This window comes from Mobula hypostoma, chromosome 2 (genome assembly GCF_963921235.1).
Source record: "Mobula hypostoma chromosome 2, sMobHyp1.1, whole genome shotgun sequence".
In the NCBI taxonomy this organism is placed as follows: domain Eukaryota; kingdom Metazoa; phylum Chordata; class Chondrichthyes; order Myliobatiformes; family Myliobatidae; genus Mobula; species Mobula hypostoma.
Window position 1 is genome coordinate 40,516,310 of NC_086098.1, and position 20,989 is coordinate 40,537,298.

At 37.5% G+C, this 20,989-nt stretch overlaps 1 protein-coding gene across 1 annotated transcript in view; it reads right to left on the reverse strand.

The window, feature by feature from the left end:
- Positions 1-8,294: 8,294 nt before the first annotated feature.
- Positions 8,295-20,989, reverse strand: part of rab10 (RAB10, member RAS oncogene family) — a 68,380-nt gene continuing 55,685 nt past the window's right edge. Inside the window, exons 3-6 of the mRNA XM_063036043.1 lie at positions 20,053-20,191; positions 12,931-13,020; positions 9,301-9,402; positions 8,295-8,729 (exon numbers count right to left, since the gene is read on the reverse strand). Of these exons, the coding sequence (XP_062892113.1) occupies positions 8,646-8,729; positions 9,301-9,402; positions 12,931-13,020; positions 20,053-20,191 (415 nt within the window). The 3' untranslated portion in view covers positions 8,295-8,645. The remainder of the gene's footprint in view (positions 8,730-9,300; positions 9,403-12,930; positions 13,021-20,052; positions 20,192-20,989) is intronic.

Sequence of the window (20,989 nt, forward strand, 5' to 3'; positions counted from 1 at the left end):
AACTCTGTGTTGTATCTAAAGTCTGAGATACAGGGTAAACAGGAAGGGAGCCAAGTGCTGCTTAAAGAAATGTCTGACACACAGCTCTGAAACTACAAACTGTGGTCTGCCAGTCAGGTAGCCCTTTATCCAGGATACAATGGAAGTGCTGACCTGCATTGAACAGGGCTTCCCCCCCAGCAATGATGGCTGAGGCCTTTATGTGCGTTGTATAAGAAAATTACGTACTTTGATAATAAAATTTACTTTGAATTTTGTTTATTTACAATTTTGGTGTTAGCAAAAAACAAATACTTGAAATTCTTTCACTACCCACTGCAGAGTAGCAACTAAAGGCTCATCTTCAATGGCAAAGTTGAGCAATAAATAACTGTCCCAATAAACCACAGGACAAGAAATTCAGATGCCATTTGTCCTGTTAATCAGAGCTATATAATTTGCAAACCATTTTTGTACATGTAATTAAGATCAAACCATATACATGTGCCATTTCACCCAGCATTGTTTTCCATCTTCATTTACCGGGGATTCAGCAGCTTGCTGAAGTTGGCTACACAAGTAGACAGGTCAGAGAAGCATGCGGACCTTCAGCAGTCATAGCAGCAAGTTTAGGAATAGGGACATTAGGTTGCAGTTACAAGTTGCTGGTAAGAACACACTTGCAGCATTGTGCAATTTTGGTCTCCCTGTTACAGGAAAGACATTGTCAAGCTGCTGATTGCATGGAAGAGATTTATGAGAAGGTAATCTGTACTTGAGGCCCTGAGTTGTAGGAAGGGGTTAGGCACAGAAGATCTTTATTCCGTAAAGCATAGGAAAAGAGACATGCGAAGTTCATTAAAATTACGAGGGATATGAACAAGGTGGATAATCATAGTTTCTTCCGCAGGGTTGGGGAGGCCAAAACCAGAGGGCACAGATAAGAGCAAAGAGATTTAAGAGACTCCAGGAGGTAACTTCTTTATACAGGGTAGTGTGGAATGAACTGCTTGAGGAAATGGTCAATGGAGCAGCAAATGCACCATTAAAAAGGCATTTGAATCTGTACATTGAAGGGAAAGGTTTGGATGATTTCGGGCCAGAGGAGATACTGAGGTCAGCGTGGACTAGTTTATGTGATGTATTGTATGTGTGTGTCATCTGTACCCTAATGATCCATTGCTGTTTTAGTGGCCATAATCATCAATTAGTCTAACAAGCTGCTGGAGTACCACAGCACCCTCAAAACTCTTGCCAGAAGTGCAATTTCTAACTACTTAAATGCCATCAATCAGCAATTGTGGGATATGACAGTTTGAAACAAAGGTCGGATTTGATCATTTCATTACCTTCACAGATTGCAGATTATTTACTTTGATGTTTCTGAAGTAGCTATGGGTAGTTTCTAATATAATTTATTGGTATTGGCTTATTATTGTCACAGGTACCAAGTCAGTGAAAAACTGGTCTTGCATACTGTTTATACAGATCAAATCATTACACGGTGCTCTGAGCTAGAATACGGTAAAACAATAATACTGCAGAATAAAGTCTACTGAAAAAGTACAAGTGTAGGTAAACTATAGAGCACAATGTCACACCAAGGGAGATTTTTGAGGCCAAGAGTCCATCTCATCAGACTCTTGAACAGACCTAGTACAAGTAGAGTAGAAGCTGTCCTTGAGCTTGTGGTACACATCCTTACAGGTTTTTCTATCTTCTGCTCCAGCAGAGGGAAGAGAAAATGATTAAAATGCACAGGGTCTTTGAATATGCTGGCTGTTTTACTGAGGCAGCAAGGAGTATAAAGAGTCCAGAGAGGGGAAGCTGGTTCCTGTGATGTACTGCATGTGACAACCTGTAAAGACAGGTTTTCTTCCAGTATTGGGTCCAATTCTTAACAGCGCTGCATCAACAACTCTGGTCATCTTCTCACACTAGTATTTTATAAATACACCCAATGGTTTCTTGGATCTCATACACAGGATCTGCAAGTGTCCACATCTCTCATACCTGATGTGCCCTCTCCCAGTTACACTCATTACCAGCACTTTCAGCAGGAATTCAAAAATATTACCACTGAAGCATACTAATCCTGTTCAAAAGAAAAACATCTTGCCCTTGCACAGTTTAGGTTCAAACACGTTTGTCACAACCTACTGCATTTACCAGTCATTTCTCCTTACTTCGTATTTTCCCCTTTTGATTTCCTTTGTCTTTTTCTCTGCTCTGGTTTGAGATAAGTTACCCTTAAAACATTTTTTGGTTCTACCCAAAATTTAGTTAATTTTAATAATGAATATTTATATAGCACCTTTCATAGATTAAGATGCTGGCTCGAAGTGCCTTCTGTAGATAGTGAAGACAAATCAATAATCAGAAAAATAAGACAAAATTAAAAATCTGATTTTAAATTTTATGAGCAGGCAGGCATACAGTGTCTTAGATCTCAAAGATTAATAACTGAGAATAAGCACTAGAAAATAAGTATTTTAACTGTTCTGGAGCAGAACAAAATAGCTACAAGGGTATCCAAAATTGACCAACTGTATTTTCCAATCTGTACAAGACAAAATGTAGTGCAAACAGGTATGAATACAGTAAAAACTGAGATCAGATAGGCTTACAACATGAATAGATTGACAGCAAATGAAATTCACTGAGAAGCTTGAGCCATAGTCAAGATAATAAGGGCTTTTTAAAAAATGCAAAAGCAGAGGAAGATTTGAGCTTGTAACTGCTTCTTAGGGATTTATTGGCTGTGAATGCCAATTGTTAAATTTATTTTAAATGTTCTCAAGCTCAAGAATCCAAGTTAAGGGAATAGTCTGAAAACTATTAAGTCTTTCACAATTTGGAGACATTTCCTCATTCACTGGGTTTAAGTTCAGAAAACACATCTAGTCAATGTTGGATCAGTTTTAGTGATCTTACTAAAATAAAGGGGAAAATATCAAACATAAGGAATAATTGACAGATTAACCATTACCTTACTGAATGGCAGAAGAGACTGGAGCTACAACACACGATTTCTTAAAATACAAGTGAGAGGGTGTTTCTGCACAAAAGCTAAACAAAAGCAGTCTATAAAGCAAATGAGTTGCCAAGAAGATTGTTAATCAACATGCTTGGAACCATTTTGATTCCAGCTGGATCTTGTCAATACAGTACTCCCTAACATTCAGAAAGGATTAAGGATTCGGGAAGTTTTTGTTTTAAACTAATTTTTTCTAGTAACAAGAGAATTAATTACACAAACTAGAAAACCTGGGACTATTCCAATTGCAATTAACACCCAAGAGGTGAAACTCCTAATCATGAAGCACTTAAAAGCAAATTGAGGGAATTCCAATGGCAGAGATAAAGGAAGAAATATCTGGGATTCGCTTACAAAAGAAACAAACGTAAATACTTGCTACATAATGAATGACAAGGATGTGGGGTGCACAGTCAAACAGCATGGTGAGAACTGCAGATTTGGGTTCTAGGCTGAATTGCAACTTCTGAGTGGTATTAACTGTCAAGTACAAGATGCTGTAACTGGCAAGACACAGCACCGCTCTGAAATAGCCGGCACACCAACATGGGTCAGTGATTATATCCATTATATCACCACAGGAACCTGTGCAGCTGAAGTCAGGCGCATCATCGAGGTGCAACGAAAGCATGCTGTGCGCAAGGCCCGAGCAGCATCCACTGCCACGACAGCACCCACCCACTTGTGTCCCACATGTGGGCGAGCCTTCAGGGCTCGGATTGGCCTCATCAGTCACCTCCGGACCTACAGCCACCAATCTCCCATTTGACTTTGAAGCCATGGACATCTTCGACTACGAAAGATGAACAATCAATCAAAATCAAATCAATTGTATTATACTGATGCCAATGTAACATCAATTCCCATCAGCTACACAAACAGAGGATCAAATTACTCAAGGAATATCAAAGCAAAAACATTCGCCCTCCATCTGACTTGGAGCAGCCTTATAAAGTACCAATTTCAAATAACAAACCATGGCCCAGCTTTCTTTGTTGTCACAATCTGTGTCTGCAAATGCCACAAGAATGCAAAACAAACTGAAATATGGCATATCTAAGTTTAATTCCTAGATTTCAGTGTTGCAAGAATTAGGCTCCATTGATAGTTTGTCAACTTATACTTGACACTTATAGCAAAATGGTTGTGAAAGAAAAAAACTTGGTAATCCTCTGAGAGGTTTCACACTAAAGCAGTATGAGAAATGGTTAAAAGTGACTATAATTCACTCATTGACTGCAGTGTGATGCAACAGCTATCATATGAAGCATGAGCCAAAAGCTTTTCCCCAGAACCCATCTCATTAAGAACCCCACAAATGAAGTTTCTGTGTAATGATAGTTGTATCACTTAAGAGCACAAAAATGCTACAGTGAGCACATGTAGCTCATCTACATCCAAATTTCCTTCGTTTGTTTTATTTTTGACAACATGCATCACCTAATAATGAATTTGATGTAAAACTGCCTATTCTGAGAATCTGTCTTTCTGAAAATCATCTTCCAACTAATGGCATGTGCCAGAGTAGAAATACAGAGTTTAAAAACAGGAAAATACACAATTACAACCCTGGTTGTTACATTCAGTGAAGACTTTAGAATGGGTTATCATATTGCAAATATTTGAACAGCTGGGCAAATCCCTTCAACAAATCCACCACATCAATGAATGATCTTCATCAGTTTATCTAAATCATTTAAATTAATATTTTCTTTACAAAAAAAAGTGTTCTAATATGGGTTCAGACAATCTTTCAACCAGCCATTCAAACTAAATACATTTTATATAATCTGTAAGGAAATGATACAAGGTCAAGGCCAACATTTTAACTATTTGCATCTCCAGACATTAACTGGCATGTTAAGTACTAGTAACATTTTGACTTTTGCCCCTTTTGGATTAAAACACAGCAAGTCTTCAGGAATAGTCCGTAACCTTCAAGATAAAGGTAATCCAATTCATAGGTTTTTATGGCCAGTGTTCGGTGTGCAGACATACAATTTTAATTACGCAAACTGAGCATTTCCACACAGATAGGTAGAACATTTTGCGAACAAGTACACAGAAACATTAATGGCTGTGAGCCAAGATAGACTGGTACTATTCACTCTGGTTGCTCTCCTAATATCATCTTGCCATTTAAAATATGAATGAGATTATCAGCAGTAATCAAGAACTGCATATGTTTGAAGTTGTGCAATAAATCTTTAACTATGGATTACTCCACAGACACTTTGCATACACTCAAAGTTGATATTATTTGAATTAGTTTTTGGTGTATTGGCATTTCTTCAAAAATTGTATAATGTAATCTGGAAAGGTTAACTCAATACACAAGAAATTCACAAAAAATATTTCTACAAACATCCTGCTAAATTCCAAGCCTGAAGATTAATCCACAGAGCATGAAATAAGTTACCCCATGTTTAGATTGGGGGGGGGGGGGTGAGTGAACATTTAGTCCACAACTTGAGACAAGATTTTCCCTTGGGTTATGAACTGACATATGTAGATGAACATGCAGAAAATGTGGTACAATTCAAATGTTTAAAAGACATTTTGATTGCTGGGGTGGAGGTAAAGGATGGAAAAGGGTTTGAGAGATATCAGTGAAGACTCTAGTACAGAAATTAATTGAAGCAAATATCCAGTTAATTAGTTACTGGCAAATTAATACCTACACAATTTCAACCACTTAACAATGCAGTTGAAGTTAAATCACTTGGACAAAATGAACAAGGCAATGGAATAAAATGAATTTCAATCTAGTTCTTGAACAAATAGTCAAGTTTGAAGTACTGATAATTGCTTGGGATTACTTGATTCTTTTTGTCAATTAACCCAAGTTTCTTATACATGCCGATGCAATTCAAAAACTTCAAACTCAAATGCTGACAGCTGCTACCAAATTTGAAGTGGCAAAAAATTCCAAATCAAAAGACATGTAACTTTACACACCTTGTACTTAAATGTTAAAGAGTCAAACAACTCCAATCTACCGATTGTCTTTTCTAGATTCAGAGATATAACTGATTAGTTTGTGAAGAGTGATCAATAGAAACTCCCACAGTCTTACGGCCTCAAAATTAACTGTTATCCACAAAGCTACAAGGTCAAAATCCATCAATTTATCCTGGTTTATGCATAATACCACTGGAAGATGTATGACACGGGAAGGCCAACAGATCATTATGCAAGCTCTTCTCAGAATTTCATTTGAACAAGGTACAGGCAATTACAAGAGCTTGGGTAATGGAATGTGCCTTCATGGAATTCAAAAGTCACTACCAAAGTATGGATAAAAATTTGCTTTCATGGAATTTGTCTATTTTCACCATGCATTGCAGGATGCTTTGCAGACTGTTTTCACATTACGGAAAAGAATGATATGGATGGTAATGCAACCCACTAGTAATATGGGGTTACTGTATCAATATTGTTGAAAAGAGATATAATCCAACCACCTTTGGAAAATAACCAAATTATCTACCCAAAGACGACTTTGAAATTAACCTTAGTTAATTTGCAATATCCATTTCCTTTATTACTCAACAGAAACAGTCTGTAATTTGTTTATTATACTGTACATGTCAACATCATCCAATTTTTGAATTGGTGCAACTGGCATTTCCATACATTAAATCCAGTCATTTGACTATTGAAAACCTATATAATTAAAATGAAGCCCAACACAAATTCATAAAATGTTAAAGATCAGTGTTACTGTTCTAATCAGAAAACCTCCAATATACATCTCAAAATCAATTATGTTAACCTTAATCCATTTCCAAAAGTTAAGTCACCAAATCAGCAGTGGACCAGCAAACCGCATCTGAAAATCATGGTAAATAAATAACGCGAGTTTCAGGTCAGACCTGTTCATGCATTAAAAACTATTAATCAGCTAGGCAGATACACTGAAGGGGGGCTTTCCTTTTTTATATATACAGCTGACATGTGCATATTAAAAGTTAAAACAGTTTAATTGGGAAAATAGACATGTAAAATATATTTGACATCATGCCAAAATGTGTTCTGGTGGATAGATTTCCAATTCACTTGCTTTTAATTCAAAGTCTTTAATATTTTTGACTTACCAGCATAATATGCAAGCTGACAATACTCTTTCCCAAGAGTGAATAATATAACAGTAGACATCTAGAAATTGACAGTTTTAGTAAAATTTGAAGTATTAAACTACAATCTCCAATGCTGGAATGGACTGCTAATGAAATTTATTCAATTGTGTTGGTTGTCACATGGCTTACAAATGATCCCAAAGAACTGTACATAAAGGCTAAGCACCACTATATTAGGCAAGAGCCCAGTGTAAACAAAAAACTGATTACATTGGTTACTTTGTATATTCCCTCATGTTCAGTGCAGGATTTAAAAAGGGTGAAAGCACTTTGCACAACCGAAGGGCTGTACGAAATACAAGGAACACAGAGCCCCCGCGACCCCTCAGTTCCAAACTTTGAAATACATTGGCCAATCCAGCAACACAGACACTGTCTGAAATATTATTTTACTGCATTATTTAATCAGTAATCCATGACGCAAACTTGCTCATCATTTTAATGCAAAGCAGCCTTTTAAAAGTATCATAGAACTACACCAATTTCAACACTCCCAAGAAAATCTCTTTACAAACCACCACCCAAAGAGAAATGCAAAGGGACATCTGGAGGAGGATAAAAAAAAAAGTCACTCAAGTGACTGGAAAAAGTCCCATTTAGCTACTGGTGCAGGCCATCAAACTGAACCAAAAACAGTTTTCAATAGTCGATAAACTGGTTCCAAAAGGCTAAATCATAGGAGATCTGGATTGCTTGGTAAATGTGATGTTTCATTATTGGTAGAAAGAGAACATGTTTCAGGCCGCAGAACTGCCAAGTCATCAACATGTTATCCATTGCCTTATTACCAAAGTACAGTTATCCTGGTTTTTGTCAGTGGCCCATAATTACAGAAAACACTTAGAGGAGAATCACACTGTAAAAATGCAGTATGACATGCATTAATATTTTTGATGGAATATGGTAAAAATGAAGAGTACACATACAGGAAATATTGATCAAGAAATACTGGAGTTCAACACCAAAATTAAATATTGCTTAGACATTGGCAGCTATAATGGATTTGTATTGAAGTATATAGTAAAAGAGCCAAGTGAGAACTAGTCTTCTGCCTCAGCAGTCATTCTGTTACGCCTGTTTTCAAATAAGGCACAAGACAAAATCAAATCCCTCCTACAAAGGAAAGCAGTCTACGTGTCTCGAATTTCACTTTTTTTGCACAAATGTACAAATTAAAAAGTACATTATACATAAGAGAAAATTCCACTGTTGTACAAAATTTGTTAATTCTAACTTTTATTCTTATACAATTTGATGAGTTGAAACCATTGTTACTTTGATAATGAATTTAACTATAATACAACCAAATGTAGTGAGTTGAGCACATACATTTAAAATGAGACAGTGAGTCACAGACATGATTCTATACAGGTTTTCAAAGTTGTGTGTGAAGCAGGCAAGATGCAAGAACTAAGGTTAATGAGATTTTTGTTTTAATGGGAAAGGACATTTTAGATAGAATGCAGAAAGTATATTTCCACAGGGATCGTTCAGCTACAGCATTTCTTCAATCCTGTTCCACCACCTGTAGTGCTGATATCTACATTTTCCCTGTCAGGTTCCTTTACAGGAGTCTGAAAGTTTAAAAAAAGATATTTAATGCAGACTAAAAAAAAATGCTCAATTATGAGACCAACTCTTAAGCTCTAAAATTTACCCTCCTTTTCACTCAAACTGGTAGACCCACAGATAAATTGATCCATATACAAATTATCTTGTTCACCCGTACAATTGTCTCTTAACTAAAATCAACTTCAGTAGTAGAAATCAACAGGTTAATATTTTATATCAATTCAATTTACAATATCCTTCATTAAAACCAACAGATATCCTGTTAAGATTACAAGTGATTCTTTTAACTTTAATTTAAAATTTACATGTTTTTCAGATTACCCCATTTCATCACAATTGCTACATTTTTAAATCACAAGATAGCAGCAATTTCTTGTCATCTTGTTTTGAAATCACATACATTTAATTCTAGAAAAAATACTTCAATTTCTGATATGTAAACATAGACCAAGATTAAGTGGAAAAAATAAGCTAGGTTGACAGGTTGCACAAAAATAAGACAGGTTACACATTTCCTTCCAGTTTCGTTCTTTGCACTATTAGAAATGACAGATGGCCTTCTATGAAAGTTACCTTTTGAAGTATGTCTTCTGCTAATGTGAGGAATGCTTTTTCAATGTTGATATTAGCTTTTGCACTCGTCTCAAAAAACCTAATTGCATGTTCTCTGGCGATCTAGAATGGAACCAACAGCCAAGTTACTGAGGTTAGCAGAAAGCATGTTACAATTTAGAAAACTGCATCATTTTTGTTGATAAAGTCATGATATATTTCACCATGTACCAACATGATAAACCTCGAAAATATCACATTACTTCAGTTGTATTAAGTATCAAGCTAATTTTCTTAAAGAATTTCCCCAAACTATACAAAACAATACCACATTAAACACTACAATTTTGCCTTCACAAGCATCACATTAAGAACCAGTATGCCGCCCAGGAGCGAGCCCTGGAATTTCAGTAAAACATTAGGATGGGCAGTGACATCTGCATTTGTTTCACACCAGTATTTGATTGTAATATCTTGATCAAAACAGTATGCTGTTCTTTCACATATTCAAAATATTTCATCTATATTTGCATACATTTCAGAGCAAATGTGAATAACCTCTGATTTTTCGTATCCAAAAGACAAAATGATTAAATATAATGTTGACCTAAAGGCCTGAATTGGTAAGCAAACTGCAAAGGCAAAGTGAAAGACTTTTAAAGCAAAGATTGAAGTTGTGATTTCAAAATAAACAAAACTTTACTGACCGACCCAAATGGACAGAGTTTGACTTTTAGATTATCTCAGGTGGGAGGGAAGAACAAAGACCAGCTAGAAGCTTCTCCATCAAGTTTTGTGCTAACAAACATATTATCAAGGTTTACAGGAAAGGTGTTGTAGCAGGGGCCATATTATACCATGCAGAAGAGGTGGAAATGCCACTTGAAAGATATAATACCTCCAATAGTGTGGCACCCTTCCCATAGTGTACTAAAGCATACTTCTACTGGCTAGAATAAGCCTCAGGTTCAAGTACTATGCCAAATTTGACTGCTTAAAGAAAAAGATGGCGACACTATTACAGCTCGGGGCATTCTGGAGATCAGAGTTCAACTCTGGTGCCGCCTGTAAGGAGTTTGGACATTCGCCCGGCCTGGGTGCTCCAGTCCCCCTTCCTCGAACAGTTCAAAGACATAGTGGTTAGTAGATTAATTGGTCATTGGAAATTGTCCTGTGATTAGGCTCATGTCAAAGGTGGGTTGCTGGGTAGTGTAGCTCATTGGGCCAAAAGGGCCTGTTCCATGCTGCATTTCTAAATAAAGTCTGTTAAAGGAATAAGCAAGAGAGCGAGCGAGCGAGAGAGAGACACTGAACCATTGGTTTGGTCTGCAACTATTTAGCAGCAAGTAATTTCAACTCCAAACTCCAGGGTGCCAAGCTCTGATAGTGTCACCATCTGCTTTGTTTAAAGCAGTCAAATTTGGCATAATACTTGAACCCAAGACTCATTCTTACCACTAAAACTGTGTTTTAATCCACTTTGGGAAGGGTGCTACACTATTAGAGGTACTATATCTCTCAAGTAGCATTTCTACCTCTTCTGCATGGTACAATATGGCCCCTGCTACACTTCTCCTGTAAACCTTGATAATGTGTTTGTTAGCACAAAGGCCTTTATTCTTCCCTCCCTTGTGAGATAATCTAAAGCTTAAAGGTTGTCCGCTCAAGAGTTTGGGTCACTCAGTAAAGTTTTGCCAGGGCAAAGGTCATATTGACAAACAATTTTGTATACAGAGGGCAAGTCATCAAGTCTTAGAACTGTCAGCTTGGACATAGGTAAAATTCTTAGTTGCTGCTATGGGAGTCATGTTAAGAAATCAGGAAGAATTAATCTGTATATCTGTGTACAAAGGGGAGAAACATTAATGAGCATTTGTTTTCTCTTTGAGGGAGTTTCAACCCCAACATTTGGTTGAATCTTCCCAAATTATAGCTGATTCAGATAATTTGAAAATAATAACATTTCATCAAATGGGGTAAAGGTTGTGATCCAATGTACAAGGAAATATGTTAGAAGCCCTTTTTTCCCCACATCCATGCTTAACGTCAACCAAACCAAGGAGTCATTTGTTATTCTCAAGGAGAAATCAGGAAATCATGTACCAGTTCTCAGTGACAGCTCAGTGGAGAGAGTAAGCAGCTTCCAGTTCATGGCTGTCAACATCTCAGATGACATGTCCTTTGCCCAACACAGATGCAATCATGATGAGGGTACACCAGCACCTCTACTTTGTTAGAAGCTTAAGGAGATTTGGCGTGACACCAAATCCCGACTGCATCATGGCCTGGTACAGTAATTCCAACACAAACGCAAAAGGCTACATAGAGTAGTGGGCACAACCTGACCTATCATGAGCACAGCCCTCCCCACCATTAACAGCATGTATAGACTGCTCTGCCTAAAGCAAGCAGCATCTATCAAATATCCCCTCCTATCCACGTCATATACTCTTCTTGTGTCTAGCCAGGCAGGAAGAACAGAAGTGAGGTTAAGGAATAGCTACTGTCATAAAAACATAGAAAACCTACAGCTCAATAAAGGCCCTTCCACCCACAATCCTGTGCTGAACACGTAATTACTTTAGAAATTACCTAGAGTTACCCATAGCCCTCTATTTTTCTAAGCTCCATATACCTATACAAGACTCTCTTAAAAGACCCCATTGTACCTGACTCCACCATTGTCGCTGGCAGCCCATTCCACTCACTCACAACTCTCTGCATAAAAAACTTACCTCTGACATCTCCTCTCTACCTACTTCCATGCACCTCAAAACTGTGCCCTCTCATGTTAGTCATTCCAGCTCTGGGGAAAAAAACTACAACTTACGACCATCAGGTTTTTGAACCAACCAATGCAGCCCTAATACTACTTCAATGAAGCACCACGGACCACCTCTTGTACCAACATCGACCTTTGAAATTGCAGAACATTTTATTTTTGGACAATGATTTGTGTCTGGAAAGTTGTTACCATGTTGTAACTAGATGCCTGTGACAAAAACTCAACTATCAACCCACACACTCAGGCTCTGCATACTGCCTTGGTGATTCTCATTGAATTTGCAATCTCATTGCTACTCATGTTAAAGGTTCAAATCATTTTCCTGGCACACCAGAATTCATCCAGAGTGCATGGCTTTTTAAAGCATAGGCCATACATACCTGTTTGTGTTTAGTCTCTAGGATTAAGTTTCAAAAGCGATCTGTGGGGTAGTACTTTACAGGGCATCAGTCTTAGATACACTAGCAATTTATACGCAAACTTACTAAGACAGAGCAAACTTATGTCATGTTTGTTGAATTTTTAAGTAATGGCCTGAAATTCAAAGAAACCATTGAAACTTAACATAACAAGGTTAAATGGACTCATCTTAAAAATGGCAGCTCCTATATTATGAAATTCCCATACTGCCAAACAAAATTGCAGATCAAGATGATGTGCTTAACTAAGGGTTAGTGGGAGAAGAAGAAATGACAGGACAGTAAAGTCAGTTGCTGAAATGAGCAATATTATCCCAAGGTAAAGCAGACATTTTGAAACAAGACTGCTACATGAAAGTGGACCATTAGGTGTTAATATAAATCATGCCCTCTTATTAAACATATAGTTAAAAGACAGGAGTACATGGAAAAGAAAATTAAGTTTACCTGCTCCCCTTTAGATTTCGCCACCACTCGTTTGTCTTCCATGTCACATTTGTTGCCTAGTAACATCCTCTCTACATCTTCATTTGCATGCTGAAAGATTTGATTCATATTACTAAGGTAACTTGCTAATTTACATCCTGATCCAATGCATTAACAGCACAGCTCAAATATTGCTCCACCTTATAAAAGGTTAACCATAAATTGAAATCATTCGGACCACTACTAATTGACAGTAACCGAGCAGAAAACAAGTCAGATGCTGTATGTAATAGCTTTCAGTTTTTTGCCCTTTGAATCAAGTTGGGAAACTAATAAAAATTAAAATCCCAGTATAACTTTTTTTTAAAAAACTAAGCACAAGTAAAATTCTATTTCTCAAACTGCACATTTCACCTGAGCATTAGTTCTATTGTTAAGTTTTTTTTGCAAATGCAATAAGTTGCCTCATGGAAGCTATAGTTTAATATAAGGTAGTATCATATTTCTACAAATATTCTGCCTGGTTGTCAACCCAGGAAACTAGACAAAATGTATGTTCTTTGTGCTAACGGTTCTGAGAATTGATAAATTTAGGTAAGCTTTTGGAAGGGATGACTAGAACATGTGCTTTGTGCCATGGACTTCATGCTGTTCATATGAAGTCCAAGACAATCAAGAAATTTTGAATTATACTTCATGCCTGTAATGAATAGCCAAACAGATGAACATGGTAACTTCTGGATGAGACAATTTGTGCATTTGTAAGTGGGCAAATGTTAAGGGTAGCCAAGTGTAAAGTTGGTCACAATTAGATTGTCTGAGGTACCTGCCCCCTTCTTCCCAGACGGTACAAACAATTATGAGTTTGTCACTGAAGTTACTTCCTGCCAAGTGTTGAAATTTCAACTAGTTGACCTTTTGCTTCCAAGGGAAGTATTCTGATGATAGGTACTTCTCAACTTGTCAATCTGGGGTCAGTAACAAGACTAGATAAGATAGTTTGCCAAGTAATGGAGTTAGTGATAGTCATGTCAAGTATAGGGTTGCACCTAAAGCATTTCTTTTAGTCGGCACTGAACGCCTCCTGATCAACTAATTTCTACTTTTCATTCTCAAGTCTAGGCTCCTGACAGCAATGAACTCTCACGTGGTTATCAGTCATTTGTGGAGTCCTTTGATTATTTGCCCTTCAATCTTTTCTAGCTGTTTAACTTCCCAGGAGCAATTTTTGACTTGGCTTAGAAATACAGCTGCACCTTGGACTTCCTGCATGATGGCATGCAGACCAATGGAGGTCCACAATAAACTCACCGTCGTGGTAATCCCAAAAAATTGCTGCTAAACTGAAGTTAATGTCCAGGACAAATGGAAAATTGTCCAACCTATATCAACTTCGTTGGAGAATAAATCCACTCCAACTTCTGTGAAACTTCCCATTTGGCTTCTTTGCACTTTAGCAAGTTATCAATTATTGCAATAAAGAGTGAGAGAATGGCATGCAAACTGAATGCAATAAAGCTTATTATTTGGAAATCGCAAATGGTTCTGCATTGGGTACTGATTCTGGCACACCCATGAACATTGAGGGCCTGGCTCCTGCTCTTTCCATTGGAACATTTTACTATTGTATAACATTAACTGTATCAACAAGTGCCAAAAAATTGTGAGTTCAGTTCCAAGCACATTAATTTATTTGACCAGAAAAATAGTTGTCATCAATCTGTCCCTGCTGCATACACTACACCCACCATCAATCTGCCTTCAGCATATCAACTATTCAGGTCTCTGACACTAAAATGAAGCAAATTTCCAAAGCCCAGGAACCACTCTTCGATAAGAAAACATGAATGATAAAAGTTAGCATCTTCACTGAAGTAGTATAGCCCCAAGTGGAAGATCAAGAATTGAAACACTTAACAAGGCTATGTGCAAGTGATTCCTGCACACAAGACCTTTTATAAAGCACTCATACAGTTCCACAGTTCTACCAGAAGGCTAAGCACATGTACTGTATTTCTTTTACCAAGCCAACATTTCTGCCAGTGACTCATAATTGGTTCTGATGAGTTGACTGCGTTGCTCATATCCTTCATCGGGTTTTACAAGCAGCTTTCTGTACCTGACAGCATTCTTCCTATTTGTTTTCAAGATAGCCGCTTTTCCACATTGGATGCTTTTCTATGGTGCAACTATAAAAGCCAGCGAGGGTCCACTTTAATAGCTGTAGCATACAGAGTTTGGCATGTTAACTGTTCAACCCAAGACTTCAAGAAACTGAAGGGAGACATGGGTACAATTCAGAACCCACCCTCCCCTCTGTGGACCCCATCTATACATCTCACTGTCTCAGAAAAGCAGAAAGTACAATCAAAGGACATGCTTATCCTGGACTTCGGTTCGTGGACAGCTTCATTGCTGCTGTTTAATGACTATTGTACAAGAAGTTGGGCTTGCACGAACACTAATCTGCTTATTGTTATTGCTTTCCTTTGCACTTCTCAATATACTGTGATCAAATGATACGACAGGCAAAGAGGTTTTTCCAATGTACCTCAGTATATGTGCCAATAAACCAAATTAACTGGATTGGGGACAGCAAAAGTGAATACTTAGGTAATTATTGGGCTGGAAGAGGGTAGTTAAAATATTTTAAAAATAAGAGTTCATTATTAGTAATATGTAATATTAAGTTACTTGGACAGCCAGAAACTTTTATTTCAAGTCCATTTTGTATCAATTTTGCCATACCCACAGGATTCCATAGATTACTAATTCTGATAGGCCAATTGCACTATACCAGATGGTAAGCTTTAAAACATTACAACTTAACAGATGGTAAAGCTCTAAAATATGCTCCCACTCCAAATACAATTTGCCTTTAAATCCTTGCCAACCCTTCATTATCATTTAATTCTTAAGATTATTTTGACCCCATCACCTATCAGATATTTAACTGACATTCAAATGTCAGTTTTCTGTTCATCTTTTCAACAAAGTATATTGTAACTCTGGTTCTCTGGCACTAATCCTCAATCTATTATGCAAACTCCCCACAAGCATCAACAACTTTATTTACGTAATTCAGTTCCTTCGGTGCCATTACCCCCCTCAAACAAGCTCTATTTGGAAGTCTAACAATAATCTCTCATGTTAAATCCCTCACTTTGGAAATTTTTTTTTCAAAACCTGACCAAAGTTGATCCTTCTTTCATATGGCACTAGATACCAACTGCAAGTCACTGCCTAGCATTATCACTGTGTACGAACTCACCTGGGCATTACTAAAGATTACAGACTTGAATTACATGCTACAATCTTCAGAGTCACCACATTCACAAGGGGCTATATTGAAGCATTCATTTTCTGATCTCAGTTTTATCACCTTGCCTTAGATTTCGCTGCCAAGGGCATAGGTGAAGTAATGTTTATCCGGCATTCAGTCCAATATTTTGTAGCACATAGATTCATTTAGGTTATCATCCAACAGCTTTGAACTTGATAAAATGGCTTTGATCTTTAGGTCACTTCCTGATTGGATAGTAAGTTCATCAGTAATTAGTTGATGGAACACTTGACTGGTCACCCACCCCCTCCTGGCTGTATCTAAAGTTTATCATGCCATGACAAAATTTCAGGCTAATGCATTAAGTGGCTAGCCTGTACGTTAGATCCCAGTGCAACTATGGTATCAACAACTCCAAAAACATTGAAATTCTCCCTCATAATAGATGTCTGGGGGTGGGGGTGGGGGGTAAATGACACTGTAAAGCTTTAACCTTGACAGTCTCTTTGAAAGCAATCTTGTAATACTCATGTAAAACTTTCATTGGCTAAACACAGACCATCAGGAAATATTTAAGATAATAAAACAGATAGAAAGCAAACATTAAAGTGCACACCAAGTTATTCATAATTAAACACTCCCTAATGGAATCACAAATATAGTATGTGTACTTCAACCTAATTGCCATGAATTTGGTATGATCTTGAACTAGTATTAAGCATCTTAAATTGAATTCTTACTCAGTTTGTGTCATTAACTTAATTTTACAACAAAATCAGTTTTGTTTGTGTAATATGCACTATACTCTACCTTATATTATAGTTGAACAATTAGAAATACAAAGACATTTTAAATATACCCAGTGTCATTAATATAGCTTTTACATTGAGCTGAAAACTATCTTTTAATTTGATATTCTTCCTGTGACAACTCAGATCAAGTCAAATCAATCTCTCAGTTTTGCATTAGCTGCCATTACAGATACGGAACATTAAGACCAAGACTGAAACTTCATCTGCATGAGCATTTTTCAGTAGCATCCACCTTCATTGCAATAAAGCTCCACAAGGACACTTTTTAAAAAAAAACATTACTGAAGTAGAAGAAGCAAGGAGTAAATTAACAATTTATACCCATTTAAAGATGGGTAACTGAATTACCCAGAAATTGATCACAATTGACTCCCAGTTGCTGTTATGGAATGCGCAATTCAGTTTTGTCCTTGCACCCTATTTAATGGTCTTCCTTGTACATGACAGATTTTCATGACTAAATTCACAAGTTATACCATTACTTTTTAATATTTTAATTCTTCTAGCTTTCCAGTTAACATTTTGTAGTGTTCCTAACTGCACATTCATTTATTAAAATATATTTGTATTTAAATTGTACCTAGATAATTGGAGTTCACTCCAAATATCGCAGAATCAAATATCGCTGTGATGATTGTACATTCTAGTATCAACTGTTTGGTGACAATGAAGTATAAAGTACAAAGTATAATTTACCAAAACATCCTGCGTCTGCCTTCTCAACAGTAGCAAAAAACAAAATGGAAAGCTTGATTCATCTTCTGGCCTGTAATATGCTGCTTAGCTATCATCTGCTAACCAGGAACTCATTCCAAATTAAAAATGGTGGGGAAACAAGAAAATCTCAATTTTGAATTTGAATGATATTGCAACTGAATTATATAGCTGTATTTTATACAGTGTATCTGGTAACATTTGTAAGGGGGTTTCCACTTTTATGTTACTGCAGAGGCTAATTAAAATGGTGTCTTTGTTATGTTAATCTGGGGAATGCGGCATTGTTGTGTTAAACGCTGAGAAAGTTTGCGCTAGCAGCTTGTTTTTGCTTAGTGTGACAAGAGAGTGCTATTAACCAATTGGGATAGTTGTTATGGTTTTGGTGTATTTGAAGATACTGTATGCGCGGGGTTTGGGGCAGAAGGCGGGAGAGCGAGACAGAGGATGGACCAGGTGCTGTGAGTCCGCTAACGGGGTCGGACCCCGAGCGGGACGTTCGGCGAGGAGACGGAGACGAACTTATGTGGAGCATCTGGTCGACCACCGTTGTTGGTCCCAGGCGGCCGGTCGAGGTGGCCCGAGGGGGTCGCAGGGTGAAGAAGGTCCTTGAGCTCCAACGGTTTTTGTGCACGAAGAGATTGAACTTTGATAAGTATAGCGCCTTTTATTTTCCTTTTATATTTTATTCTCTTTTAATTATATAGTTCCAGTAATATCTATAAACTGTATATCATTTAATTGCATCTGGTGTATTGTCTTTTATTTGGGCGGGGTGGGGTACCTCACACAGCATCCACACAAACGAATTAAATTACCAGTTTGCCAGGGCCGAGGCTGTTTTCCTCAATGACAGCGAGCCGAGTGACCCTGAGGGTGGCCGGGGGGGGGGGGGGGGGCTACACATTAAAATTGAGATTGTTCTATTGTAATGGTTCATTCTAATAAAATTACGTCATACATTATGACACAAGTGCCTTTATCTGTTCTGTAGCATGAATAGTGCAAAGGAGATAAAATAAATTACTGTAGAAGATATAAATTGAAGTAACTCTTCATAAATTTGAGCATGGTAAATCTGCCAAAAACTTGCAATAATTAGACTTAAACTAATTTTCACATACATTGAAGTTTGAAACACATTCTGACTTTAAACATAACTGATTACTCATTGTAAAAAGTGCTATCATAAAAATTTTTAAACATTTTCTACAAATTTGACTTTGAAACTTCACTTTGTATTTATATTTGGGAAGATTTTTAGTAAAAGCACCCAATTGGGGATCTCTACAAAAGATAAGGGGTAGCATGGTAGTGGAGCAGTTGGCACAATGCTATTACAATGCCAGCAAACCGGGTTCAATTATACTGATGTCTATAAGGAGTTTGTACATTCACCACTTGACTGCATGGGTTTCCTCTTGGTACTTATTTCCTCCCACATTACAATGATGTACAGGGTGGTAGGTTAATTGATGAGTTAATTGGGCAGCACAAGCTCCTTGGGCTGGAAGGGCCTGTTACCGTGACCTGTCCCTCTAAATAAAAATAAATAATTTAGCCTACAAAGTTGCCAGGGTTTTCCAAATGCACATATTTGGACTAAGTATCAGCTGAAATTTCATTCCTTCCAATGATTCAACTGTCCTTAAAGGATGCCAAGAATGCAAAATGAATAATGAGCATAAAAACAAACTCAATGCTCTTATCCTGTTACAAATTCCAGTACAACTTTATTTACATGCCTACCTTACCATGCAAAATTAACTTTGAAGTAGCTTATGTAGTCTTTAGAAACAAATACCAAAGCCAAATTATCAAAAATAACGTCTGTGCATTAGCACCAACCTTAAAATGCAACTGTTCTGCATCAGACTGCCTCACCATCTGTAGCTGAAAACAAAGTCTGCAGGCAAAACAATTAGCGATAGGAGTAAGCCAGACAACCCCTTGAACAGTTCCACAAGTTCATGGCAGGCCTGATAAGAACATAATAAGTGCGGGAGTAGGCCATCTGGCCCGTCGAGCCTGCTCTGCTATTCAGTACGATCATGGCTGATCTGGGCATGATGTGACTCATCTCCATCTTTTCACCTCCATCTCTGCTTTATTCCCCATAACCCTCAATTCCTCTACTATGCAAAAAAAAGAATCTTTGCCGCAGGTCCATTTTCTGGCTTGTTTGTCCATAATCCCCAATTCCTTCAGATATAATAAATTTGTTAATCAAAGGCTTAAAAATATTCAATGATTCAGCCCCAGAAGTTATGAACTTCAGCTTAGCTCATCAGGTACAGAATTGTTTCAATAATCAACTTCTAACTCTTTTCTTACCTCATCTATGTTCCTCAGCCATTTACTGATGTTTTCAAAGCTTTTTGCATTTGTAATGTCATAGACTAGCATGATTCCCATTGCTCCCCGGTAGTAGGAAGTGGTAATGGTGTGAAATCGCTCTTGACCTGCTGTGTCCCTTCAAAACAAAAGACAAAAATAGAATAAGATTGAAATTTTGATGAAACATCACATTTCAGTCAATGTAATCAGACCTCGGTTTACAAAAAAATTTAAAACATCAATGCAGGAGGATTTAAGGTTTAATTACAATTTGGACTCAAATTAATTACAATAGCACAAAATCAGACCATCTGACTCAAGCCTAAAGCATTTGAGTTGAGCAACCACAGTCCTCGTTCCTTGTTTTTTTTGAAAAGACGATCAAATGATTAAACATAGAAACAGAACAGCACAATACAGGCCCTTCAGCCCACAAAGCTGTGTCGAACATGTCCTTACCTGAGAAATTACTGAGGGTTACCCACAGCCCTCTATTTTTCTGAGCTCCATATACCTGCCCAGGATTCTCTTAAAAGACCCCATCATATCTGTTTCCACCACTGTTGCCGGCAGCCCATACCACGCACTCACTACTCTCTGTGTAAAAAAAAACTTACCCCTGTTATCTCCTCTGTAACTACTTCCAAGCACCTTAAAACTGTGCCCTTTCATGCTAGCCATTTTAGCCCTGGGAAAATTATAATCTGAAATTCAATGCTTGTGCAGGTGATAGATGGCATGACATCGATTTCTCCAATTTGGAGTAATCCACCCCCCCCTTCCCTCAATTCCCCATTCTGTGTACCCCTCTCCCCCCTTAGCTCTTCTCCTTACTTGCCTATCACCTCTCTCTGGTACCCATTTCTACCATGGTCCACTCATCAGATTCCTTCTCCATTCCTTTACCTTTTCCGCATTTCACTTTCCAGTTAAG